A 21954-nucleotide genomic window follows, 5' to 3' on the forward strand; every position below is an offset into this window, starting at 1 on the left:
TGACAACCTCTTGAAGCTCATCAAGAGAATGCCAAGAGTGTGCAAAGCAGTAATCAAAGCAAAAGAACCTAGAATATGAGACATATTTTCAGTTGTTTCACACTTTTTTGTTAAGTATTTCATTCCACTTGTGTTAATTCATAGTTGTGATGCCTTCAATGTGAATCTACAATTTTCAGAGTCATGAAAATAAGAAAAACTCTTTGAATGAGACGGTGTGTCCAAACTTTTGGTCTGTACTATGTATGCAATAAAATAGTTTGATATCAGAAATGAGATTGAATTTTTCTCTTGATTCAGCAGAACTTAGTAGAAATCAGTTTATAATGAGAGAAATCGCAATAAGATTCACTGTACTGAGATAGGAAGTAGTGGTTGGATTCGGGAAATCTGGCAGTATTTCATGTCCATGAACATAACCATAATTGTACACAGTTGCACAGAAAATTAAAATACACACAAGAAATATACTCAGACATACAGATACCCATAGACTGTGACACATATACTGTACAGTACACAGGTACAGTACAGTACACAGGGACAGTACAGTATACAGGTACAGTACACCGCTCTGCTGGATATGAATGAACATGATAGTGGAACAGAAAAAAAATGGGAACAGCAGGACAATACCGCTCCAGTCAGCAGTGATGTGGAAATGCTGGAGAGGAGAAGATCCCTCCAATATGAATGTTGTCTGTAATTATTTCGGTTTGCCCTCTACCATCCGCTATGTAATGTTCACTTCTCACCAGCAGATGACAAACATCCTTCCATAATGACTACACATCTGCATGAGTAAGATAAGGACGGGAGTGGGGATGGGCAGAAGAAATCAGGACATAAAAGGCCAGTTTCAAACCTTCAAAAAAACACTGAAAAGAGTTAATCAATACAATGAGACGAGAACAGAAGAAAGTTTGTGCTATTTCCTTTAATATATGGCTCAGTTTGTTTGTTTTTCCTATAATTAATATGGTATCAAACAAAGTTATGCAGATGTCAGTAGCAGCAGCCTGGGGTAATTGTTGACTACTGAATCATATAGCCTCGGTAATCAGAACAAGCAGAGTTTATTTTCTCTGTGATTTTTATTTTATGAAATTCTTTTGTTGGAAAACATTAATTTATTTCTCATATCTTGAAACTAATTACATTTCGGCATCTGCATATTCCAGAAGTAAAGAAAAGAAATGTTCATTTACAGCGCCGGAATTTCCCTGTAATCTTATGGAAATGTCTGTGTATCGTATGGCTTCTTTAAAACTGCAGGGTTAAATTGTCATTTATTAGGTTTTACAGGACACATGATGTGTATTTGATTATTTTCGTGCATACACGGGGCTCTATTTTGTCCAGTATTTGTCAGAATCTGCGAGGGAGGCTCAAACTCAGGTGTGAACAGAGTTTGAACTAAAAGCATATGCAGCATAGATCGTTAATATTGCTCATCAGTCTGAAATCCAGGCGGTCCATCTAACAAAGCATTTCCTAGATCCTCATTCATCAACAGCGAAAAACATTTTTGAAAATAGTGAGAAATTAAAAAACAAAAGAATTAAATAACAAGGCGTATAAGGCTTTGTTCACATAGTGTTTGTACTCAATATTTTGGCTGATGATCTGATAAAGATCCTTATGCATAAACCAGAAATATGTACTTTGTCTCTAATATCCTTTTGATGTATCAAGTCTAGTTATGCATGTCTTGGTCAAGCCTCAATGTTTTCCATTGAGACAGTACCCTCTAGTGGTGCCTTACCTCCTGAGGAAACTAAAGAATCATCCATTGAAATTTAAAGGAGTTGTCCACTACATTTACATTGATGACCTATCATAGGTCATCAATGTCTGATCGGCCAGGGTCCGATACCCTGCACCCCCGCTGATCAGCTGTTCTCAGTCCTGGCAGCGGCAGCCAGAAATGCTGAGTTCCAGCACTGCGACATCTTCTGATAGTGGCCACGGACGGGTACTGCACATCCACCTCCCATTCTAATCAATAGGAGACAGATGTGCAGTACCCAGCCGCAGCTGCTATGAGAAGAAGGAGCAGCACCGGAACTGATCCTTTCCAGCTGCCTGCTGCCACCGCCGGGTCTGAAAACAGCTGATCGGCAGGGGTGCGGAGTGTCAGACCCCGGACTATCAGACATTGATGACTTATCCTAAGGATAGGCCATCAATGTAAAATTGATGGACAACCTCTTTAAACTGTGAATTCTGCTCTACCCCAACAGATCATGTCAAAAGGCCCCAATATTTATTAAAAATTGGGAGGTATCGCTAAATGAAATATAATGCGTATGGGAGCCCCTAGGCCTCCTTAACATTACAAATACACATGCCATAGTTGCATAGCGTGCCCCAGTTCCAAATGTGTCCAATTTTTTTAATATAGTCTTGACACATTAGGGACAATGCTATGCCATTAAGGTCAGGGCTGGCATAAAACACACCTATATGTGGATTTGCCTTCTTTTGAAGAGGGTCAGGGTGTTCCCATGAGGAACTTAAACAGTCTTGTATTGCCAACACTAATAATGGCAAATATGCATGTGCAATAAGCCTGAATGGTGGCAAATGTAATAACTGTGCCATATGGTGCCTATGTACTGAATCTCAGCGAAATGCAAAGCTTTTAAAGAGGATCTTTCACCAACTTATTCATGTTGAACTGGACACACAATGTAATAGTGGCTACAAAGCAGAATACAAGTTTTCCTAGCCTTTTTTTTTAAAATTTTGTATCTCATCTGCAAAGATATTAGCAATCAAAGTATTTAGAAGCTAATGAGTTAATCTTTGCTAAATCCAAATTAGCGTTATCAGATTGTCTTCACTGGGGGCGTGTACTTCTTGTGCCTGAATGATGCTGACCAATCATAAGCAGGCATCAGCACAGGAGAAAAAGAACACACACCCCTATAACTCAGAACAGGGCTACTCATGCCACATGGACTGCCAGGAGATGAAAGATCAAAGTTGTCAGTAATGACACTCCGGTCTGCTGTGCTCATAGCATCTTGTAATGGCTCTGCAGTGATATCAGGTAGACTGTCATTAAGTGCCTCATAGAGGAGTGGCCAAGTTATGGTTGAGGTGTGTTCTTCTTTCCCCTGAGTATTTCTGCCTAATAATGATTAGTCAACATCATTAAAGTGGAAGAAGTACACACCGCCAGTGAAAACTATCTGATAATGCCCATTTGAACTTAAAGGGCTTGTCCAGTCTAAAACGACAAGTCTGCAGCCACTCTATGTATCACTCTATGTGACTGCAAAATTGTGAATCCTCATATCGCATGCACTGTGTGTTGTAAGGATTCTCTGGTGTCACTGCTGGGAATAGCGGTGATGTGACCGCAAGAATGCAGACTCTCAGTCAGAATCTGACTAGACTGTTTCCAGCTTAGCACAATACACTTGCACTAAGGCTACTTTCACACATCCGGATTTTTGCTCTGCGGCACAATACGGCGTTCTGCAGAAAAACCGCAACCGGCTTTTGTAACGCCGGTTGCGGGTTTTTTTGCATAGACTTACATTAGTGCCGTATTGTGCCGCAGGGGCTTGCGTTCGGTCCGGTTTTTGCCGCATGCGGCAGATTTAGCCGATGCCGCGGCCGGATCGAACGTTCCCTGCAACGTTTTTTGCTCCGGCAAAAAACACCGCATCCGGCCGCTGCGGCGCATTTTTCAATGCATACCTATGGAGGCCGGATGCGGCGCGATGCGGAAAAAAACGCATCCGCTCGCCGCATGCGGTTTTTTCCACTCTGCATGCTCAGTAGCATGCCGCAACCGGAAAAAACCAGACGGGCCGCATGTAAAAACGTATGCAAAGGATGCGGTGTTTTCGCCGCATCCGTTGCATAGTTTTCACAGCCGGATTGAGCCGCAGTGCTCAAACCGGATGTGTGAAAGTAGCCTTAGTGTGCCAGAAACAATCTAGTCGGATTCTGGTCAGGAATCTGCATGAGGCATATTCGCGGCCAAGTGACCGTCGCACTCGGCAATGACACCGGAGATTTCTCACAGCGCACAGAGCGCTCAAGTCAGCAATCGCATAGAGAATCAGACCTGATAAGACAGTGGATATTGTGGTACACTGAGTACGTGGACAAAGTGTGTTCGAAAAGATTTGTATCTCATGCAAAAGATTTTCTTTTGTGATTTTTTTTTCAGAAGACTGAATAATTGAATGCCATAATCTAGAATGACGTCTGCGGTTGTTTATCTTCTTTAATGTCATCTTTTTGTCTTTCCTCCTCTCTTTCTTTTTTCGCTCTGTTGTGAGAAAAAATATAAGCAAAGAAAAATTGAATTAATCTGTTGTCACACAAGCTTGTCTGAATTATTTTTTTCCAGCTAGTAAAGAGATCAGGGAAAGTAATAAAAGTCTGTCAGTGCAGTGTAGGTACAAAGGAACACTGTGATTAATATGCACGTCTATATACTCTGAAAAAATGCCGTGAAAATCACATATGATAGATAGAGACAGACATAGACAGATTGATAGATAGACTGATAGATATAGACAGCAAGTAACATGTTTTTGTGATCTCAAATAACCAGTTAAAATAAAGTAAACTTTGTATCAGAAGAGCAAAAAAGAGACCAGAATTTTATACATAATTCTTTCTTAATTCCTGAACAATTTTTGCATGGTGGAACAACAGATTATACTAATGAAAGAGGTGACTGCTATTATAGAATACTGTTACCATGAAGGGGTTACTTGCTCTAGAACAATATTTGCCTGTTAAAATAACAGGCACACATAGAGTATATCTGTCACATGGAGATTTTTACAAACTTTGCTGACTGTCATGGCGTCGTCGGGTTCTGTTCAGACTACAGATTCTGAAACTTCCCCTGATAACGTATCTGGTGTGTGCTATCAACGCAGACAGACATGGGCACTGACCAACAGATTGGTATTTTAGGCTGAGGCCTCACGGGGTTATGTGCGAGTCCTCGCATGACACTCGGCTCATGCACAGTGGGAACCAAGTGTCATGCGAGGGTCATGCCACTGTGGTCCGATCGTGCGATCAGACCACAGTTGCGGCAGGAGGGGCCAGTACTGCGAAGGGGAGGGAGGGATTTATCTCCCTATCGCCTCCATTGCCAGCTGATGCAAGAATTGCACTGCTCTCACGTTACACCAGTGTAACGAGAGCAGTGCGGTGTTTCTCTCCCCCCATAGACTTGTATAGGATGCGAGTGGAACAGGATCGCATTCCACTCACAGCATGCTGCGACTGTTTTATCGGTCCAATTAGGGCTGAGAAAACAATCGCTCATGGGAGCTGCCCCATAGGGTAATATTGGTCCGAGTGGAATGCAATGTTTTATCGCATCCCACTAGCACCGTTTTTCTCGCCGTGTGTCATAGACCTTATAGACATGCTAGCGAGAGAATGAAAAAAAGAACTGCTCTTTTGGTGGCATTTCCTGAGACCTGTAGCATTCTCATTTTGTGGGGATCTGGGGCTCAGTGATAGCTTATTTTTTTGCGTCTTGAGCTGATGTTTTTAGTCATACTATTTTTGTGCAGATGCTACATTTTGATCGCCTGTTATTGCATTTTTAAAAAATTTAGTGGCGATCTAAAAGCATAATTTCCATGTTTGCAATTGTTTTTTCTCGCCACTTCATATAATGATCAGATTAATTGATTTTTTATATTTTGATAGATCAGGCATTTCTGAGCACGGTGATACCCAATATGTTATATTATGTATTTTTTCAAATGTTTTCTTTTCAATAATAGAAAAAATAGCCAGCTTACCGGTATAGTAGATTTAGCTGCACCAAACCTCTGGAACGCTCTAACCCAAGAAGTTAGGATTAGAGATGAGCGAACCGGTCCCGGTTCGGCTCGAGGTCGGTTCGCCGAACGGAGGTCCCGTTCGAATTCGGCTCGTCGAACGTTCGACGAACTGAACTCGAACTGCATAGGAAACAATGGCAGGCAATCACAAACACATAAAAACACCTAGAAAACCACCTCAAAGGTGTCCAAAAGGTGACAAACAACTCACAACACAACACAAACACATGGGAAAGTGACAAGGACATATACTCATGCGAAAACAAAACAGCTGGACAAGGAAAAAGAGGAGGACACACAGATATAGGCATGGCACTCCCTTCTAAAATCATGTAAAACACCGCAAGGTGACTCCAAGCGTAGTCTCCCTTTTTTTCCAAAAATTGGGCCCCACACACACCCACCCCTTCAGTGGCAGCAGTTGTGCCCCAGTTGTACAATTCACAGCTAGATTTGCATCAAGCACATTCAAAAATACGCCATTGTTATCCGTCCCCAGGATCACACCGGGGTAGGTAGCAAAGTCTTTCTTGATCCCAGCTCTGTTCATCTTGGCTTCTTTTAAAAACACAGCAAGCAAGGGTTACTCCAAGCGGAGTCTCCCTTTTTTCCAAAAATTGGGCCCCACACACACCCACCCCTTCAGTGGCAGCAGTTGTGCCCTAGTTGTACAATTCACAGCTAGATTTGCATCAAGCACATTCAAAAATACGCCATTCTTATCCGTCCCCAGGATGACACCGGGGTAGGTAGCAAAGTCTTTCCTGATCCCAGCTCTGTTCATCTTGGCTTCTTTTAAAAACACAGCAAGCAAGGGTTACTCCAAGCGAAGTCTCCCTTTTTTCCAAAAATTGGGCCCCACACACACCCACCCATTCAGTGGCAGCAGTTGTGCCCCAGTTGTACAATTCACAGCTAGATTTGCATCAAGCACATTCAAAAATACACCATTCTTATCCGTCCCCAGGATGACACCGGGGTAGGTAGCAAAGTCTTTCCTGATCCCAGCTCTGTTCATCTTGGCTTCTTTTAAAAACACAGCAAGCAAGGGTTACTCCAAGCGGAGTCTCCCTTTTTTCCAAAAATTGGGCCCCACACACACCCACCCCTTCAGTGGCAGCAGTTGTGCCCCAGTTGTACAATTCACAGCTAGATTTGCATCAAGCACATTCAAAAATATGCCATTCTTATCCGTCCCCAGGATGACACCGGGGTAGGTAGCAAAGTCTTTCCTGATCCCAGCTCTGTTCATCTTGGCTTCTTTTAAAAACACAGCAAGCAAGGGTTACTCCAAGCGGAGTCTCCCTTTTTTCCAAAAATTGGGCCCCACACACACCCACCCCTTTAATGGCAGCAGTTGTGCCCCAGTTGTACAATTCACAGCTAGATTTGCATCAAGCACATTCAAAAATACGCCATTCTTATCCGTCCCCAGGATGACACCGGGGTAGGTAGCAAAGTCTTTCCTGATCCCAGCTCTGTTCATCTTGGCTTCTTTTAAAAACACAGCAAGCAAGGGTTACTCCAAGCGGAGTCTCCCTTTTTTCCAAAAATTGGGCCCCACACACACCCACCCCTTCAGTGGCAGCAGTTGTGCCCCAGTTGTACAATTCACAGCTAGATTTGCATCAAGCACATTCAAAAATACGCCATTCTTATCCGTCCCCAGGATGACACCGGGGTAGGTAGCAAAGTCTTTCCTGATCCCAGCTCTGTTCATCTTGGCTTCTTTTAAAAACACAGCAAGCAAGGGTTACTCCAAGCGGAGTCTCCCTTTTTTCCAAAAATTGGGCCCCACACACACCCACCCCTTCAGTGGCAGCAGTTGTGCCCCAGTTGTACAATTCACAGCTAGATTTGCATCAAGCACATTCAAAAATACGCCATTCTTATCCGTCCCCAGGATCACACCGGGGTAGGTAGCAAAGTCTTTCCTGACACCAGCTCTGTTCATCTTGGATCATTTTTAAAAAACACAGCAAGCAAGGGTTACTCCAAGCGGAGTCTCCCTTTTTTCCAAAAATTGGGCCCCACACACACCCACCCCTTCAGTGGCAGCAGTTGTGCCCCAGTTGTACAATTCACAGCTAGAATTGCATCAAGCACATTCAAAAATACGCCATTCTTATCCATCCCCAGGATCACACCGGGGTAGGTAGCAAAGTCTTTCCTGATCCCAGCTCTGTTCATCTTGGCTTCTTTTAAAAACACAGCAAGCAAGGGTTACTCCAAGCGGAGTCTCCCTTTTTTCCAAAAATTGGGCCCCACACACACCCACCCCTTCAGTGGCAGCAGTTGTGCCCCAGTTGTACAATTCACAGGTAGAATTGCATCAAGCACATTCAAAAATACGCCATTCTTATCCATCCCCAGGATCACACCGGGGTAGGTAGCAAAGTCTTTCCTGATCCCAGCTCTGTTCATCTTGGCTTCTTTTAAAAACACAGCAAGCAAGGGTTACTCCAAGCGGAGTCTCCCTTTTTTCCAAAAATTGGGCCCCACACACACCCACCCCTTCAGTGGCAGCAGTTGTGCCCCAGTTGTACAATTCACAGCTAGATTTGCATCAAGCACATTCAAAAATACGCTATTCTTATCCGTCCCCAGGATGACACCGGGGTAGGTAGCAAAGTCTTTCCTGATCCCAGCTCTGTTCATCTTGGCTTCTTTTAAAAACACAGCAAGCAAGGGTTACTCCAAGCGGAGTCTCCCTTTTTTCCAAAAATTGGGCCCAACACACACCCACCCCTTCAGTGGCAGCAGTTGTGCCCCAGTTGTACAATTCACAGCTAGATTTGCATCAAGCACATTCCAAATCCACAAGCATTTACTCTCCCCAGGATGACACAGGGGTAGTAAATTCCTTCTGGATCCATGACTTGTTCATTTTGATGAACGTCAGTCTGTCCACATTGTCACTGGACAGACGCGTGCGCTTATCTGTCAGCACACACCCAGCAGCACTGAAGACATGTTCAGAGACAACGCTGGCAGCTGGACACGACAAAATCTCCAAGGCGTAACTGGATAGCTCTGGCCATTTTTCTAGATTTGAAGCCCAAGAGGAGCAAGGCTCCATTTGCAAAGTCATGGCATCGATGTTCATTTGGAGATACTCCTGTATCATCCTCTCCAGCCGTTGACTATGTGTCAGACTTGTTGTCTCTGGTGGCCTTGCAAAGGAGGGTCTAAAAAAATTATGAAAAGATTCCATAAAATTGCTGTTACCAGCACCAGATACGGTCCTACTGGTACGGGTAGACTGTTGAAGATGACGAGACCGTCCCATGTTTGTCAAGTTACAACTGGGAGATTCACTCCCTGCACCTGCACGGTTGTTTGGTGGAAAAGTCGATCTAAGATCGAGTAACAGCTTCTGCTGATACTCCTGCATACGTGCGTCCCTTTCTATGGCTTGAATTATGTCACAAAATTTGGACTTGTACCGGGGATCTAATAGTGTGGCAAGCCAGTAGTCATCATCACTTCTAATTTTGACAATACGAGGGTCATGTTGGAGGTAGTGCAACAAGAAGGCACTCATGTGTCTTGCGCAGCCATGTGGACCAAGTCCACGCTGTGTTTGTGGCATAGAGGTGCTAACCGTTCTTTCTTCCTCTGACATCTCCCCCCAACCTCTTTCAACTGAAATTTGACCAAGGTCTCCCTCATCTGCTGAGTCTTCCATGTCCATGGACAGTTCGTCCTCCATTTCTTCATGTTCTCCTGCACCTTCCTCAACATCTCGCCTGCTACCATGCGCCCTTGTTGATCCCTGTCCCACATGGTCCCATGCCTGGCGCCTTGGTGATGATGAACGTCTGGACCTTGGTGATGTTGTTGTGTCTTGCGCATATGAATCCTCCTGTAGTTCATCCCCTTCCTGTTGTCCCACCCCCTGACTCCGAATAGTGTTTAGCATGTGCTCCAGCATGTAAATGACTGGCATCGTCATGCTGATAATGGCATTGTTAGCGCTAAACATATTCGTCGCCATGTCGAAACTGTGCAGAAGGGTGCATAGGTCCTTGATCTGAGACCACTCCATCAGGGTGATCTGCCCCACCTCTGCATCTCGTTGGCCCAGGCTATACGTCATGACGTATTGCACCAGGGCTCGGCGGTGCTGCCACAGTCGCTGTAACATGTGGAGAGTTGATTTCCAGCGTGTCGCCACATCGCATTTCAGGCGATGAATCGGCAGGCCGAAAGACTTCTGGAGCGATGCTAGTCGCTCAGCTGCGGCGCTTGAACAGCGGAAGTGAGCAGACAGTTTTCGTGCCCTGTTCAGAAGGCCATCTAGGCCGGGATAGTGTGTTAAAAATTGCTGGACGACAAGGTTCAACACGTGAGCCAAACAAGGTACGTGTGTCACCTTGCCCAGGCGAAGGGCCGCACCCAGGTTTGCAGCATTGTCGCACACGGCCTTACCAGGCTGCAGGTTGAGTGGAGACAACCATTTATTAAACTCGGACCGCAGAGCTGACCACAACTCCTTAGCTGTGTGACTCTTATTCCCAAGACATGTCAAGCTAAAGACCGCCTGATGCCGTTGCGCTCTGCTGCCAGCATAGTAATGAGGGGTGCGTGATTCCTTCTGCGCAGTGAGAACGCTGGTGGCCTGACCAGGCAGGCTTGGGGCGGAGGTGGAGGACCCAGATGAGGTGGAGGAGGCAGAAGCAGTGGCGGAACTTGGACAGACAGAGGATTGACACACAAGTCGTGGGGACGGCAAGACTTGTGCAGCAGACCCTTCACCATCTATCACCATAGTTACCCAGTGCCCAGTCAGCGACATGTAACGTTCCTGTCCATGCTTACTGGTCCAAGTATCGGTGGTGAAATGCACCCGTTCACACACAGAGTTTCTCAATGAAGCGGTGATGTTGTGTGCGACATGCTGGTGTAGCGCGGGCACACCTTTCTTAGAGAAGTAGTGGCGACTAGGCATCTGGTACTGGGGCACAGCGACAGACATAAGGTCTCTAAAATCCTGTGTGTCCACTAGGCGGAAAGGCAGCATTTCGGTAGCTAACAGCTTACAAAGGGATAGAGTCAACCTCTTAGCTTTGTCATGGGTCGCAGGAAGTGGCCTTTTATTTGACCACATCTGAGGGACAGAGATCTGGCTGCTGTGTGTAGACGGTGTTGAGTAGGGTGTCCCTGGAAAAATGCAGGTTTGTGAGGAAAGTGCAGGCGGAGACATGATGCTGCCTTCATCCAACGTTGGTGCTATCGATGTCTGAGAGAGGTGTACACACTCACTTGTTTCCCCTTCCAAACCAACTGACGACCTACCAAGCAAACTGCCTGTTGCGGTTACAGTGGTGGAAGTTGTGGGTGGAAAAACAGGTGTGACAGCTGTCCCCACAGTCCTAGAAGATGACGAGCGCGCGGATGCACTGGAAGGGGCAGGCGGTGGATGGTTCGCTCCGCTAGGCCGCATTGCAGCACAGTGAGCTTCCCACCGGGCCATATGATATTTATTCATGTGACGATTCATGGAAGAAGTTGCCAAACTGCTGAGGTTTTGACCTCTACTAAGAGAACCATGACAAATTTTACAGATCACATAATTTGGGCGATCTTTTTCTATGTCAAAAAAGGACCAGACTAGGCAAGGCTTAAAGGCCATGCGACCTGTTGATCCACCCTGAATAATGCTCAGAGGCAGAGTGGTGGCTGAGGATGCAGTTGTAGACGTGCTACCAGTACTCCGACTGTGTCCAGGAAGGCGCAAGGTAACTTCGTCATCAGTTGCATCCTCCTCCACCACCTCTGTTGACCTCCTCGAGTGCCTGACTGTGGGTTGACAGTAGGTGGGATCTAGAACTTCATCATCAATTGTTGTGTTTGCACTACCCTCCCCCTCAGACCGAGCCTCTTCTTGCCCTGACCGAATATTTAAGTTGTCATCCCAATCAGGTATCTGCGTCTCATCTTCATCAGTATGTTCCTCATTGTCTATAACCACAGGTGTTACAGTTTGTGACAAAGGGTCAACATTATGCTCAGAAACTTGGTCCACACGGCCTGAATCAGAGTCACAAAGGTTCTGGGAATCACTGCAGACCATTTCCTGTTCTGTACTCACTGTAGCTTGGGAGCAGACCTCTGATTCCCAGGCTATAGTGTGACTGAACAGCTCTGCAGACTCAGCCATCTCAGTTCCACCATACTGTGCAGGGCTGATGGAGACTTCAGAGCTGGGAGAAAGCAAGTTTGATTGGGATGACAACTCAGAGGACTGGTGTTTTTTGGATGCGGTACTTGAAGTGGCTGAGAGGGCACTTGTTGGACCACTTGAGATCCATTCAAGCATTTTCATTTTTTGGCCATCATCTACCTTTGTTCCTGTTGTTCGTGTCCATAAAAAAGGGAGCACATCGGATTGTCCACCGTAAGTAGTAGACATCTTACTTTTGCTGGTAGATGGTCTATCTTCAGCAGATGATAATGGAGCTTTGCCACCTTCCCCACGGACAAAACCTTTTTTGCCTTTTCCACCACGCCTCTTCCCCTTTCCACCAGCATCTGTCATTTTGCCACTCATGTTGATTGCGACAAGATTGTGCACTGAAAATGTGGTAGTAAAAATTGAGAGGTGTTGTAGATTGCAGTGGTGGTCTAGCTTTATTATAATAAAGAATAAATATCCCTGACAATGCAACTACGGCCCTTAAATTGGCAGCAAAAATTGCTAGTATAATGGCTTAGTTATAATGAGTTGGAGTGTGCAATGCAGGCAGAGGTGCTGCAAATGTGTTTGCACTAGTGTGACTAGACAACAGTCCAATAGCCACGTTTAGGATGCCACTAGGTACACTGAGTGTTTGCTAGTATAATGACTTAGTTATAATGAGTTGGAGTGTGCAATGCAGGCAGAGGTGCTGCAAATGTCTTTGCACTAGTGGGACTATAGCAAAGTCCAATAGCCACGTTTAGGATGCCACTAGGTACACTGAGTGTTTGCTAGTATAATGGCTTAGTTATAATGAGTTGGAGTGTGCAATGCAGGCAGAGGTGCTGCAAATGTCTTTGCACTAGTGGGACTATAGCAAAGTCCAATAGCCACGTTTAGGATGCCACTAGGTACACTGAGTGTTTGCTAGTATAATGGCTTAGTTATAATGAGTTGGAGTGTGCAATGCAGGCAGAGGTGCTGCAAATGTGTTTGCACTAGTGTGACTAGACAACAGTCCAATAGCCACGTTTAGGATGCCACTAGGTACACTGAGTGTTTGCTAGTATAATGGCTTAGTTATAATGAGTTGGAGTGTGCAATGCAGGCAGAGGTGCTGCAAATGTCTTTGCACTAGTTTGACTAGACAACAGTCCAATAGCCATGTTTAGGATGCCACTAGGTACACTGAGTGTTTGCTAGTATAATGGTTTAGTTATAATGAGTTGGAGTGTGCAATGCAGGCAGAGGTGCTGCAAATGTCTTTGCACTAGTGGGACTATAGCAAAGTCCAATAGCCACGTTTAGGATGCCACTAGGTACACTGAGTGTTTGCTAGTATAATGGCTTAGTTATAATGAGTTGGAGTGTGCAATGCAGGCAGAGGTGCTGCAAATGTCTTTGCACTAGTGTGACTAGACAACAGTCCAATAGCCACGTTTAGGATGCCACTAGGTACACTGAGTGTTTGCTAGTATAATGGCTTAGTTATAATGAGTTGGAGTGTGCAATGCAGGCAGAGGTGCTGCAAATGTGTTTGCACTAGTGTGACTAGACAACAGTCCAATAGCCACGTTTAGGATGCCACTAGGTACACTGAGTGTTTGCTAGTATAATGGCTTAGTTATAATGAGTTGGAGTGTGCAATGCAGGCAGAGGTGCTGCAAATGTCTTTGCACTAGTGGGACTATAGCAAAGTCCAATAGCCACGTTTAGGATGCCACTAGGTACACTGAGTGTTTGCTAGTATAATGGCTTAGTTATAATGAGTTGGAGTGTGCAATGCAGGCAGAGGTGCTGCAAATGTCTTTGCACTAGTGGGACTATAGCAAAGTCCAATAGCCACGTTTAGGATGCCACTAGGTACACTGAGTGTTTGCTAGTATAATGGCTTAGTTATAATGAGTTGGAGTGTGCAATGCAGGCAGACGTGCTGCAAATGTGTTTGCACTAGTGTGACTAGACAACAGTCCAATAGCCACGTTTAGGATGCCACTAGATACACTGAGTGTTTGCTAGTATAATGGCTTAGTTATAATGAGTTGGAGTGTGCAATGCAGGCAGAGGTGCTGCAAATGTCTTTGCACTAGTGGGACTATAGCAAAGTCCAATAGCCACGTTTAGGATGCCACTAGGTACACTGAGTGTTTGCTAGTATAATGGCTTAGTTATAATGAGTTGGAGTGTGCAGAGGACAGGAGGGTACAGTGCCAGGATTGTGGGGCTCTGGGTAGAGGAAAGGAAGCCTGCCTTTCTATTCCCTCCTAATGGGGAAATGCAGCGACGAAATCCCTGACCTTTGCTACACAGACGCTGTCGCTGTTTTCAGGACCTGTTACCTTAACTCTGACCCTGCCCGTACGAGCCCTTAAAAGGACTGATGGAAAGTGCTATCCCTATGCTGTCCAGCGCTGTGTATGGAGCGCATACAGCTGTATCAGCGATAGTACTCAGGACGGAGCTGCGCCAGTGATGTCTGACACCAAAGACGCAGAAGAGATAATGGCGTCCTGGAGGAAAATGTCCGGTTTTATAATGCAGGGACATGTGACATGGACATCCTATCACACATGCCGTTGCTTCTCTGGCTAAACGTCCACTTAGCTGTGTGTGAGTCTGGGATTGGCTGACATGCTGGCCCGCCCCACAAGACGCGCGCGCTTAGGGAAGGAAGACAAGGAAAAAAAAAAAAAATGGCGATCGCCATTATACAAACAGCAGTGATCTGAAGGCGCTGTTCACGCACACTATACACTGAAATGTCATAATAGTGTGAGTCACAGAGTGACTTACACTATTACAGCGGAAAGCCAGCTAGGAATTAGCTGTTTTTTTGCTGCTGGAACCGTTCTCGAACGTTTCTAGAACTATCGAGCTTTTGCAAAAAGCTCGAGTTCTAGTTCGATCTAGAACAGGCCCCAAAATCACTCGAGCCTAGAACTGGAGAACCTCGAACTGCGAACCGCGCTCAACTCTAGTTAGGATGAATCACAACTTACTCAGCTTCAGACGCACCCTAAAAACGCATCTTTTTTTAGGGTGGCCTATCACAATTCATAGCCAAACTAATTTCACCTAATACCTCCAACTTCTCAGAAACTTACCCCACGTCAAACTCCATGGCACCCAAATGCATCTCAAGGCTCTGGCCAACTGATCCAGGAAGCCATTATCTATCCCCCATTTTCTTGAGATGGCTGGACTGTCATTGGAAATGAGCACTTGTACCTTGTCCTCCCCCCCATCTCATTGTAGATTGTAAGCTCTCACGAGCAGGGTTGTCTTTTTTCCCTTTAAATATTGTATTTCCTATAACTGTTACTCATTTGTATATGATCCTCCTGAATTTTAAAGCGCTGCGGAATATGTTGGCGCTATAGAAATAAAGATTATTATTATTATTATTTTTATTATTAGTGGAACAGCTAGCCACTCAATCCAACAAAAGAAGAGCAAAAATGCACAATCCAGCGGTTGATAGGTGTATATTCACAAAATTTTTTTAGTGAAAAGTAAATACTTTATTAATCACTGTTTATAATCCATCATTCCACTATGTAGGGCAAATATAACGGGGGATAATCACACAGGACCGGTGTGACTATCGCCGTTATACTTTCCCTACATAGTGCATTGATGGATTTTAAACAGTGATTAATAAAGTATTAATTTTTTAACTAAAGAAAGAATTTTGTGACTGTACACCTATCAACCGCTGGATTGTGCATTTTTGCTTTTCTTTTCAATGGGGGCAAGTGGGGGATGATTTGAACTTTTAGGGTTTTTTATTTTTTCATATTTTTAAAAACTTATTTTTTTTATTTATTTTCCTAGTCCCCTTAGTAGACTTTATCACTGCACAGTCTGATCGCTTGTTCATTTCTGCTGATCAGAGCTGCTCAGCTCTGATCAGCAGAAATGCAATGTTCCTGTGATGGCGCTCTGTTGGCTCTCACAGGAAATACATCATGGTCACATCAGGGGTCCTCACATGACCAAGAGCTATCATGGCAACCGTCAGCTTCCCGTGATTATGTCTCGGGGCCTCCGATGGCGGCGGGGAGCTGCGGCCATTTAAATCTCGTTGTCTCATTTTCACAGTCTAATCAAGTGGTAAGCAGTCACAGATGAATCACGGATAAACCCGCGCCTGTTGTTCCCACACGTCTTCTGTTCAAATCAGTAGACATGTGCGGTGATTACCGCCAGCTCACCACAGCAGCCGACGGTGATTACCGCAACATGACCAATGAAATACCAAAAAAAAACAATGCTACAATGGGAGCAGAAATCATGAGCACAGCATTTAGAATTGATTTTGTTTTTCCGTACTTACCCTTTCTTCCTCTTCACAGCTGCGTATGGCACGTAAATTAGGAAGATGAGCAGGAATGCTCCACATATTGAGGATAGCACGATCACTGCTATGGACATTGCATCAGCTATAAAATATGACAAAGCACAAAACAGTTACAATACAACATATGTGTTATATCAGAATACTTATATCCTGACAGCTATGATTGGCCTGCTAATTTACATGTCACTTTCTTAACACAGCAGAAAGTAAGTAGCCTCAAATACACAAAAGTAGACAAATCACTGGATCACTTACACCAGAATGAAGGAATTATTGCAAGAATTAAGTATCGTAATGGACAAGCCATTATTTTTAATAGTCAAAGTTTCCATAATAACAAGGTCTGTACTACAGGACTGGTAAAGAGCAAATGTGATGGCAATATTCAAAACGGGAACAAAACCTGAGGTTGGAAATCATAGGCTGGTAAGTTTCAGGTCTACTTTGGGTTAAATCCTTGAGGGTTTCCTCAGAGATGCTATCCTGGTGCTATCCTGGAGTATTTCAGTAAGAGTAAATTCATTACTCAGCATCAACATGGGTTTATGAGGGATCTCGGTCCTGTTAAATAAATCTGATCAGCTTCTATGAGAAGCTAAGTTCCAAAATGGACCAGCGTAATGCCATGGATGATATTTACTTGGACAATTGTAAGCCATTGGATACAGTGCCACACAAATGGTAGGTGCATAAAATGAGGATAATTAGACTAGGGGAAAATATGTAGAATTGGGTTATCAACTGGCTCAATGATAGAAAACAAAGGGTGGTTATTGATTGAACACAGTTGGATTGGGTCACAGTTAAGGCTATGTGCGCACGTTGCATTTTTTCCCGCATTAACGCTGGGTTTTGAACTGCAGCGTTTCAGTGCCAAATTGCATGTGTTCTGCTTACCCAGCAAAGTCTATGAGAAGTCTGAAAATTCAATGCAATTCGATGTTTTGGATGCCAAAAATCGCTGCAGAATAAAAAGCAGCATGTCACTTCTTTTGTGCAATGTAGCTGCGTTCTACACCCATTGAAATCAATGATGTGAGTCAAAACACAACCAAAATGCACTTGGACTGCATTTTTGTTGCGTTCCGCATGCTTTTTTGACAAGCAAAACGCAGGTATTTTCAGTCTCTCTCGGTCAATCTCTGTGAACGTCGGTCAATCTCCCTCTGTCTGTTGGTCGGTCTCTTTCTCTGTCAGTTGGTCTCTCTATCTATCTCTCTCTTTCTCTCTGTCCGTCTGTCTCTCTCTCTCTGTCTGTCCCTCTCTCTGTCCATCGATCAATCTCCCCCCTCTCATACTCACCGTTCCCCGATCACCAGCGTGACGCTGCACAGCTGTCACAAAGCTCCGGCGGCTTTTCCTCTTTTGAAAATGCCGGCCACTCATTATTCAATCTCGTATACCCTGCTTTCCCCGCCCACCGACGCCTATGATTGGTTGCAGTCAGACATGCTGAGTGACAGCTCTCTCACTGCAAACAATGACAGCCACCAGTGGGCGGGCCTATATCGTGCAGTAAAATAAATAAATAAGTAATTAAAAAAAACCGACATACGGTCCCCCCCCAATTTTGGCTGAAGGCTGGTATTCTCATGATGGGGAGCTCCACGTAATGATGAGCCCCCCAGCCTAATAATATCAGCCAGCAGCAGCCCGGAATTGCCGCATCCATTGGATGCAACAGTCCCGGGACTCTACCCGGCTCATCCCAAATTGCCCTGGTGTGGAGGCAATCGGGGTCATAAGGAGTTAATGGAAGCAGCCCATAGCTGCCATTAAGTCCTAGGTTAATCATGGCAGGTGTCTCCCCGAGATACCTTCCATGATTAACCTGTAAGTTAAAGAAAATAAACACATACACTCAAAAAAATCCTTTATTTGGAATAAAAGACCAAAAAACCCCACCCTCTTTCACCACTTTATTAACCCCCAAATACCCATCCAGGTCGGGCGTAATCCACACAACGTCCCACGACGCTCTCTGCTCTTCTACATGAAGCTGACAGGAGCGGTCACAGACCAGACCACTCTCTGTCAGCTCCATGCAGCAACTGAAGTAAGGCACACGATCAGCGATGACGTCACTCAGGTTACCTGCGGCCACCGCTGGATCCTCCAACTGTGACAGCAAGTCGCCCGAGTGACTAAAGTGAGCTGTGCGATCAGCGATAATGTCACAGGTGAGTTGCGGTCTCGGGTGGAGGACTCCAGCTGGCCGCGGGTAACCTGAGTGACGGCAGCGTAGATCGCGCTGCTCACTTCACTCAGGGGATTAGCGGTCACCGGTGAGTCCTTCACTGGTGACCGCTAATTAGGACGTCGCACACAGAAAGAGCCACAGTATGACAATCAATTCGGGTGAAGTTAATCAGAGTTCATTCTCATTGCGCGACTCTGTCTGCTGTCAGCGGGCATTACAGAGCTCAATTGCCGTGGACGGCACTGCAAAAAATGCATCCAAAACGCATGCAAAATGCATACAAAATGCATCCAAAATGCATGCGTTTTGGATGCATTTTTTGACAAATGCAGTGTTTACAGTTTTAGAGAGTGCGTTCTTTTCCGCAATGTTAAGAGCGCAACATGCGCACATACCCTAACAGTTGTGTACTAAAGGGGTCAGTATTGGGCCCTCTTCTGTTTAACATATTTATTAATTACCTAGAAGAGAGCATACATAGTAGAATTTCAATATTTGCAGATGATAGTAAAAACAAAAGAGTATAGTTAAATATTACAGAGGAATTTACATATGCTGGAGGTTTAGGCTGGCTGAGAAATGACACTTGAAGTTTAATGTAGATTAATTAAGGTCATGCACTTTGTCAGAATAAATAAAATGTATACTATGTACTATATTGTAAAACACTGGGTATAACTGTCACTGAAAAAGACTTGGGTGTATGGGTGGATGGCAAATTTACCTTTACTGACCAGTGTCAGGCAGCTGCTGACAATTAAATAAAATAATGGGATGCATTAAAAGAGGCATAGATTCTTATGAGAGGAACATAGCTTTACCCCTATACAAGTCACTAGTGCGACCACACTTAGAATACTCTGTATAATACTGGGTTCCAGTGTATAAGATGGACATAACCGAACCAAAGAGGGTGCTGAGAAAGCAACCAAGGTTATTAAAGGAACTAGAAAGTGGCTCAATTCTAGCGCATCGGGGATTCTAGAATATGTATGTAGTTTATGTAGCTCGCACCACTCCCTCATCAACACCCACATCCAATCCGGAGGCAGTTGAGCAGAGAGGTGGGCGGGACATGCCGAGGAGGAAATAGGAAGCAGCCGCATCTTCCAGCCGGCAGAGCCAGAGAGGGGAGGGAGAAAGTACTACCGAGTATGAAAAGAGAGGGAAGTGCAAGGTGAGTTTAATAGTTTTGTTTTTTTTTTTACTTTGTGCTGGAGGCTGCTGCCGGGGTGTATATAGAGGTTTTGGCTTGTGGGGTGTATATAAAGGCTGCTGGGGTATATATGCTGGGGTGTATATAAAGGCTGCTGGGGTGTATATAGAGGCTGCTGGGGTGTATATAGAGGCTTCTGTGTGTGGCGGTATCTGTGTGCGGTGGTGTCTGTGTGCGGAGGTGTCTGTGTGTCGGTGTCTGTATGCGATGAATCAGCGAAGCGTGTTTCAAATCCCACGCCAATTTGAGGCCGGACTGCGCCTGTCGCTCATTGGTCGCGAGCGGCTGGCGCAACTGTGACGCCCTGGCAAAACCAGGTAGTCACACATTAGGCCCACGCATAACACCATCCCTCACAGGGTTACATACAGCCGACCTGAAACCCTAGTCACCCCCCCTCAGGGCAAGACAGGCACACCAGTGGGCGGGACCAGGCAGTTAAGGAATGCCCACCTAGGGGTCTAGACAGCCCGGGGCGGGAAAACAAGCAGTCGAGTCAAGTTTTAGTTCAAGTGAGGAGTAGTTCAAGAGAGACTGGGGCTAGGTGTAGCTCCAGCGGAAGAGAAGCTCGAGTAGAACAGTGCCAGGGTTGGAGCCCTGGTACCTTGGCTAGGTGGCAGATGGTGGTTTCCGTCGGCAAACGATGGGAAGATGGCAGCCGGAGATCCGAGGTAGACTGGGACAGGGTTGGAGCACGCCGGTACCGACACCAGAGACCTGACCCGGAAACCGTGCACAGAGGGGGTACTTGGACCCTGAAGCCAGGACCGGAACCAACGGCCTAGCTAATCAACTGATTGAGGGCAGGATTATAGGTCCTGTCTCAACCAAAGTCCCAAAAGCAGACAACCACCCACAGAGAGGGATAGGGCAACTGCCAGGTCCCATAGATCCCATGAGTCAGCGTCAGCGGGCATGGCTCCTCAGGTACACAAAAAAAACGGGAGCGAACTCCCATATTCCATGCTGCGAAGTCTAAACAAACAACAGAATTAGTGCAGAGGAAAAGACGGCGACCACCAGCCCGGGTGGGGGACCAGAGTACAACCGGCCGCGGCGGCTGGCCACCAGCACCTTGGTTTACCAAAAGACTCGTGTGATTCATTTATTGTGAGTAACCAAACATCCCCTGGTACGTCCGGGTGTGCAAGCCCCTGCCATCGCCATACCCTGCACAGAGACACTGGGTCCCCGGGCAACCATCCCTACCCACGGAGGGGTTATTATCCAGCTGCCACTACATCTCCCCTGGGTGTCCCACAACAGCAGCGGTGGTGTCCCACTTTACCACACACCGTGGGTGGCGTCACGAATGGAATACGGCCAAGCCCGTACAACTACGTCCCAATTTTCATTTGGCGTGTCCGCGTGACTCCCAGGTCCGGAGGATCCCTCGAGCCACACAGCAGGTCCGGATCCGAGCAGCCCGGCTGCTACAGGCGTGGGGGCGGCACACCCCAAAAACTGGTGTCACGAACAGGATTGTAACCCATACACCTACCTGGTGGAAGTGTGCTTTGATTTGGACAGTCAGCTGTGATCCGTTGAAAAATTTCGCCATTTTGCTGCCATTTTTGGGTGCAAAAAACAACAGCACAGCGTCTTCTCCCCCAAGAAAGGGCGCAAAGCTGAAGCCCCGCCCCCTGGGAACGAGGCCGGAAAGAAACAACACCCTGAGGCCGAAAACGAAACTGACCTGCCGCACAGGGGAGTGCTCGCAAAAGACCAAGGGGGAGAAGTGGGAAGATGTCTGTGGCGGCGCCCCGAGGCGGAGTGGTGATTCCCGCGGGAGAACACGAATCAGATCACTTACCAATGGGAATTGCTGCCTGGCTGGAGCGGGAGCTAGCGAGATTCTGTGGCCGGGTACGATCGCAGTCGCTGCAGCAGGTGCTGGAATGGAAAGCGGAGGTCTGGAGAATGGTGGCCGTGGTGTGGGCCCATGAGAGCCGAGCCGCTCATACAACGCCGCGTGGGGAAAGAAGTACACAGACCATCTCGACCTCGTTGACCTGCCCGGAGCCGGAGCTTGTTCCCTACGTGGTGGGAGAGGGCCGGCCGGCACAGCTCCCCAGAGCGACAGCATCACCTGCTATATCACCTTTGTGCCCGATAGAAGTTTAGAGCTCCGGGATGTCTTGCAGCTGGTCCAGGAAT

General features: G+C 46.0%; 1 protein-coding gene across 1 annotated transcript in view; it reads right to left on the reverse strand.

Annotated features, from left to right (window-relative positions):
- Positions 1 to 930: 930 nt before the first annotated feature.
- Positions 931 to 21954, reverse strand: part of LOC142245285 (ectonucleotide pyrophosphatase/phosphodiesterase family member 7-like) — a 94325-nt gene continuing 73301 nt past the window's right edge. The window contains exons 5-6 of the mRNA XM_075317883.1: positions 16358 to 16463; positions 931 to 4291 (exon numbers count right to left, since the gene is read on the reverse strand). Of these exons, the coding sequence (XP_075173998.1) occupies positions 4216 to 4291; positions 16358 to 16463 (182 nt within the window). The 3' untranslated portion in view covers positions 931 to 4215. The remainder of the gene's footprint in view (positions 4292 to 16357; positions 16464 to 21954) is intronic.

The sequence above is a fragment of the Anomaloglossus baeobatrachus genome, chromosome 7, assembly GCF_048569485.1.
Source record: "Anomaloglossus baeobatrachus isolate aAnoBae1 chromosome 7, aAnoBae1.hap1, whole genome shotgun sequence".
Classification (NCBI taxonomy): domain Eukaryota; kingdom Metazoa; phylum Chordata; class Amphibia; order Anura; family Aromobatidae; genus Anomaloglossus; species Anomaloglossus baeobatrachus.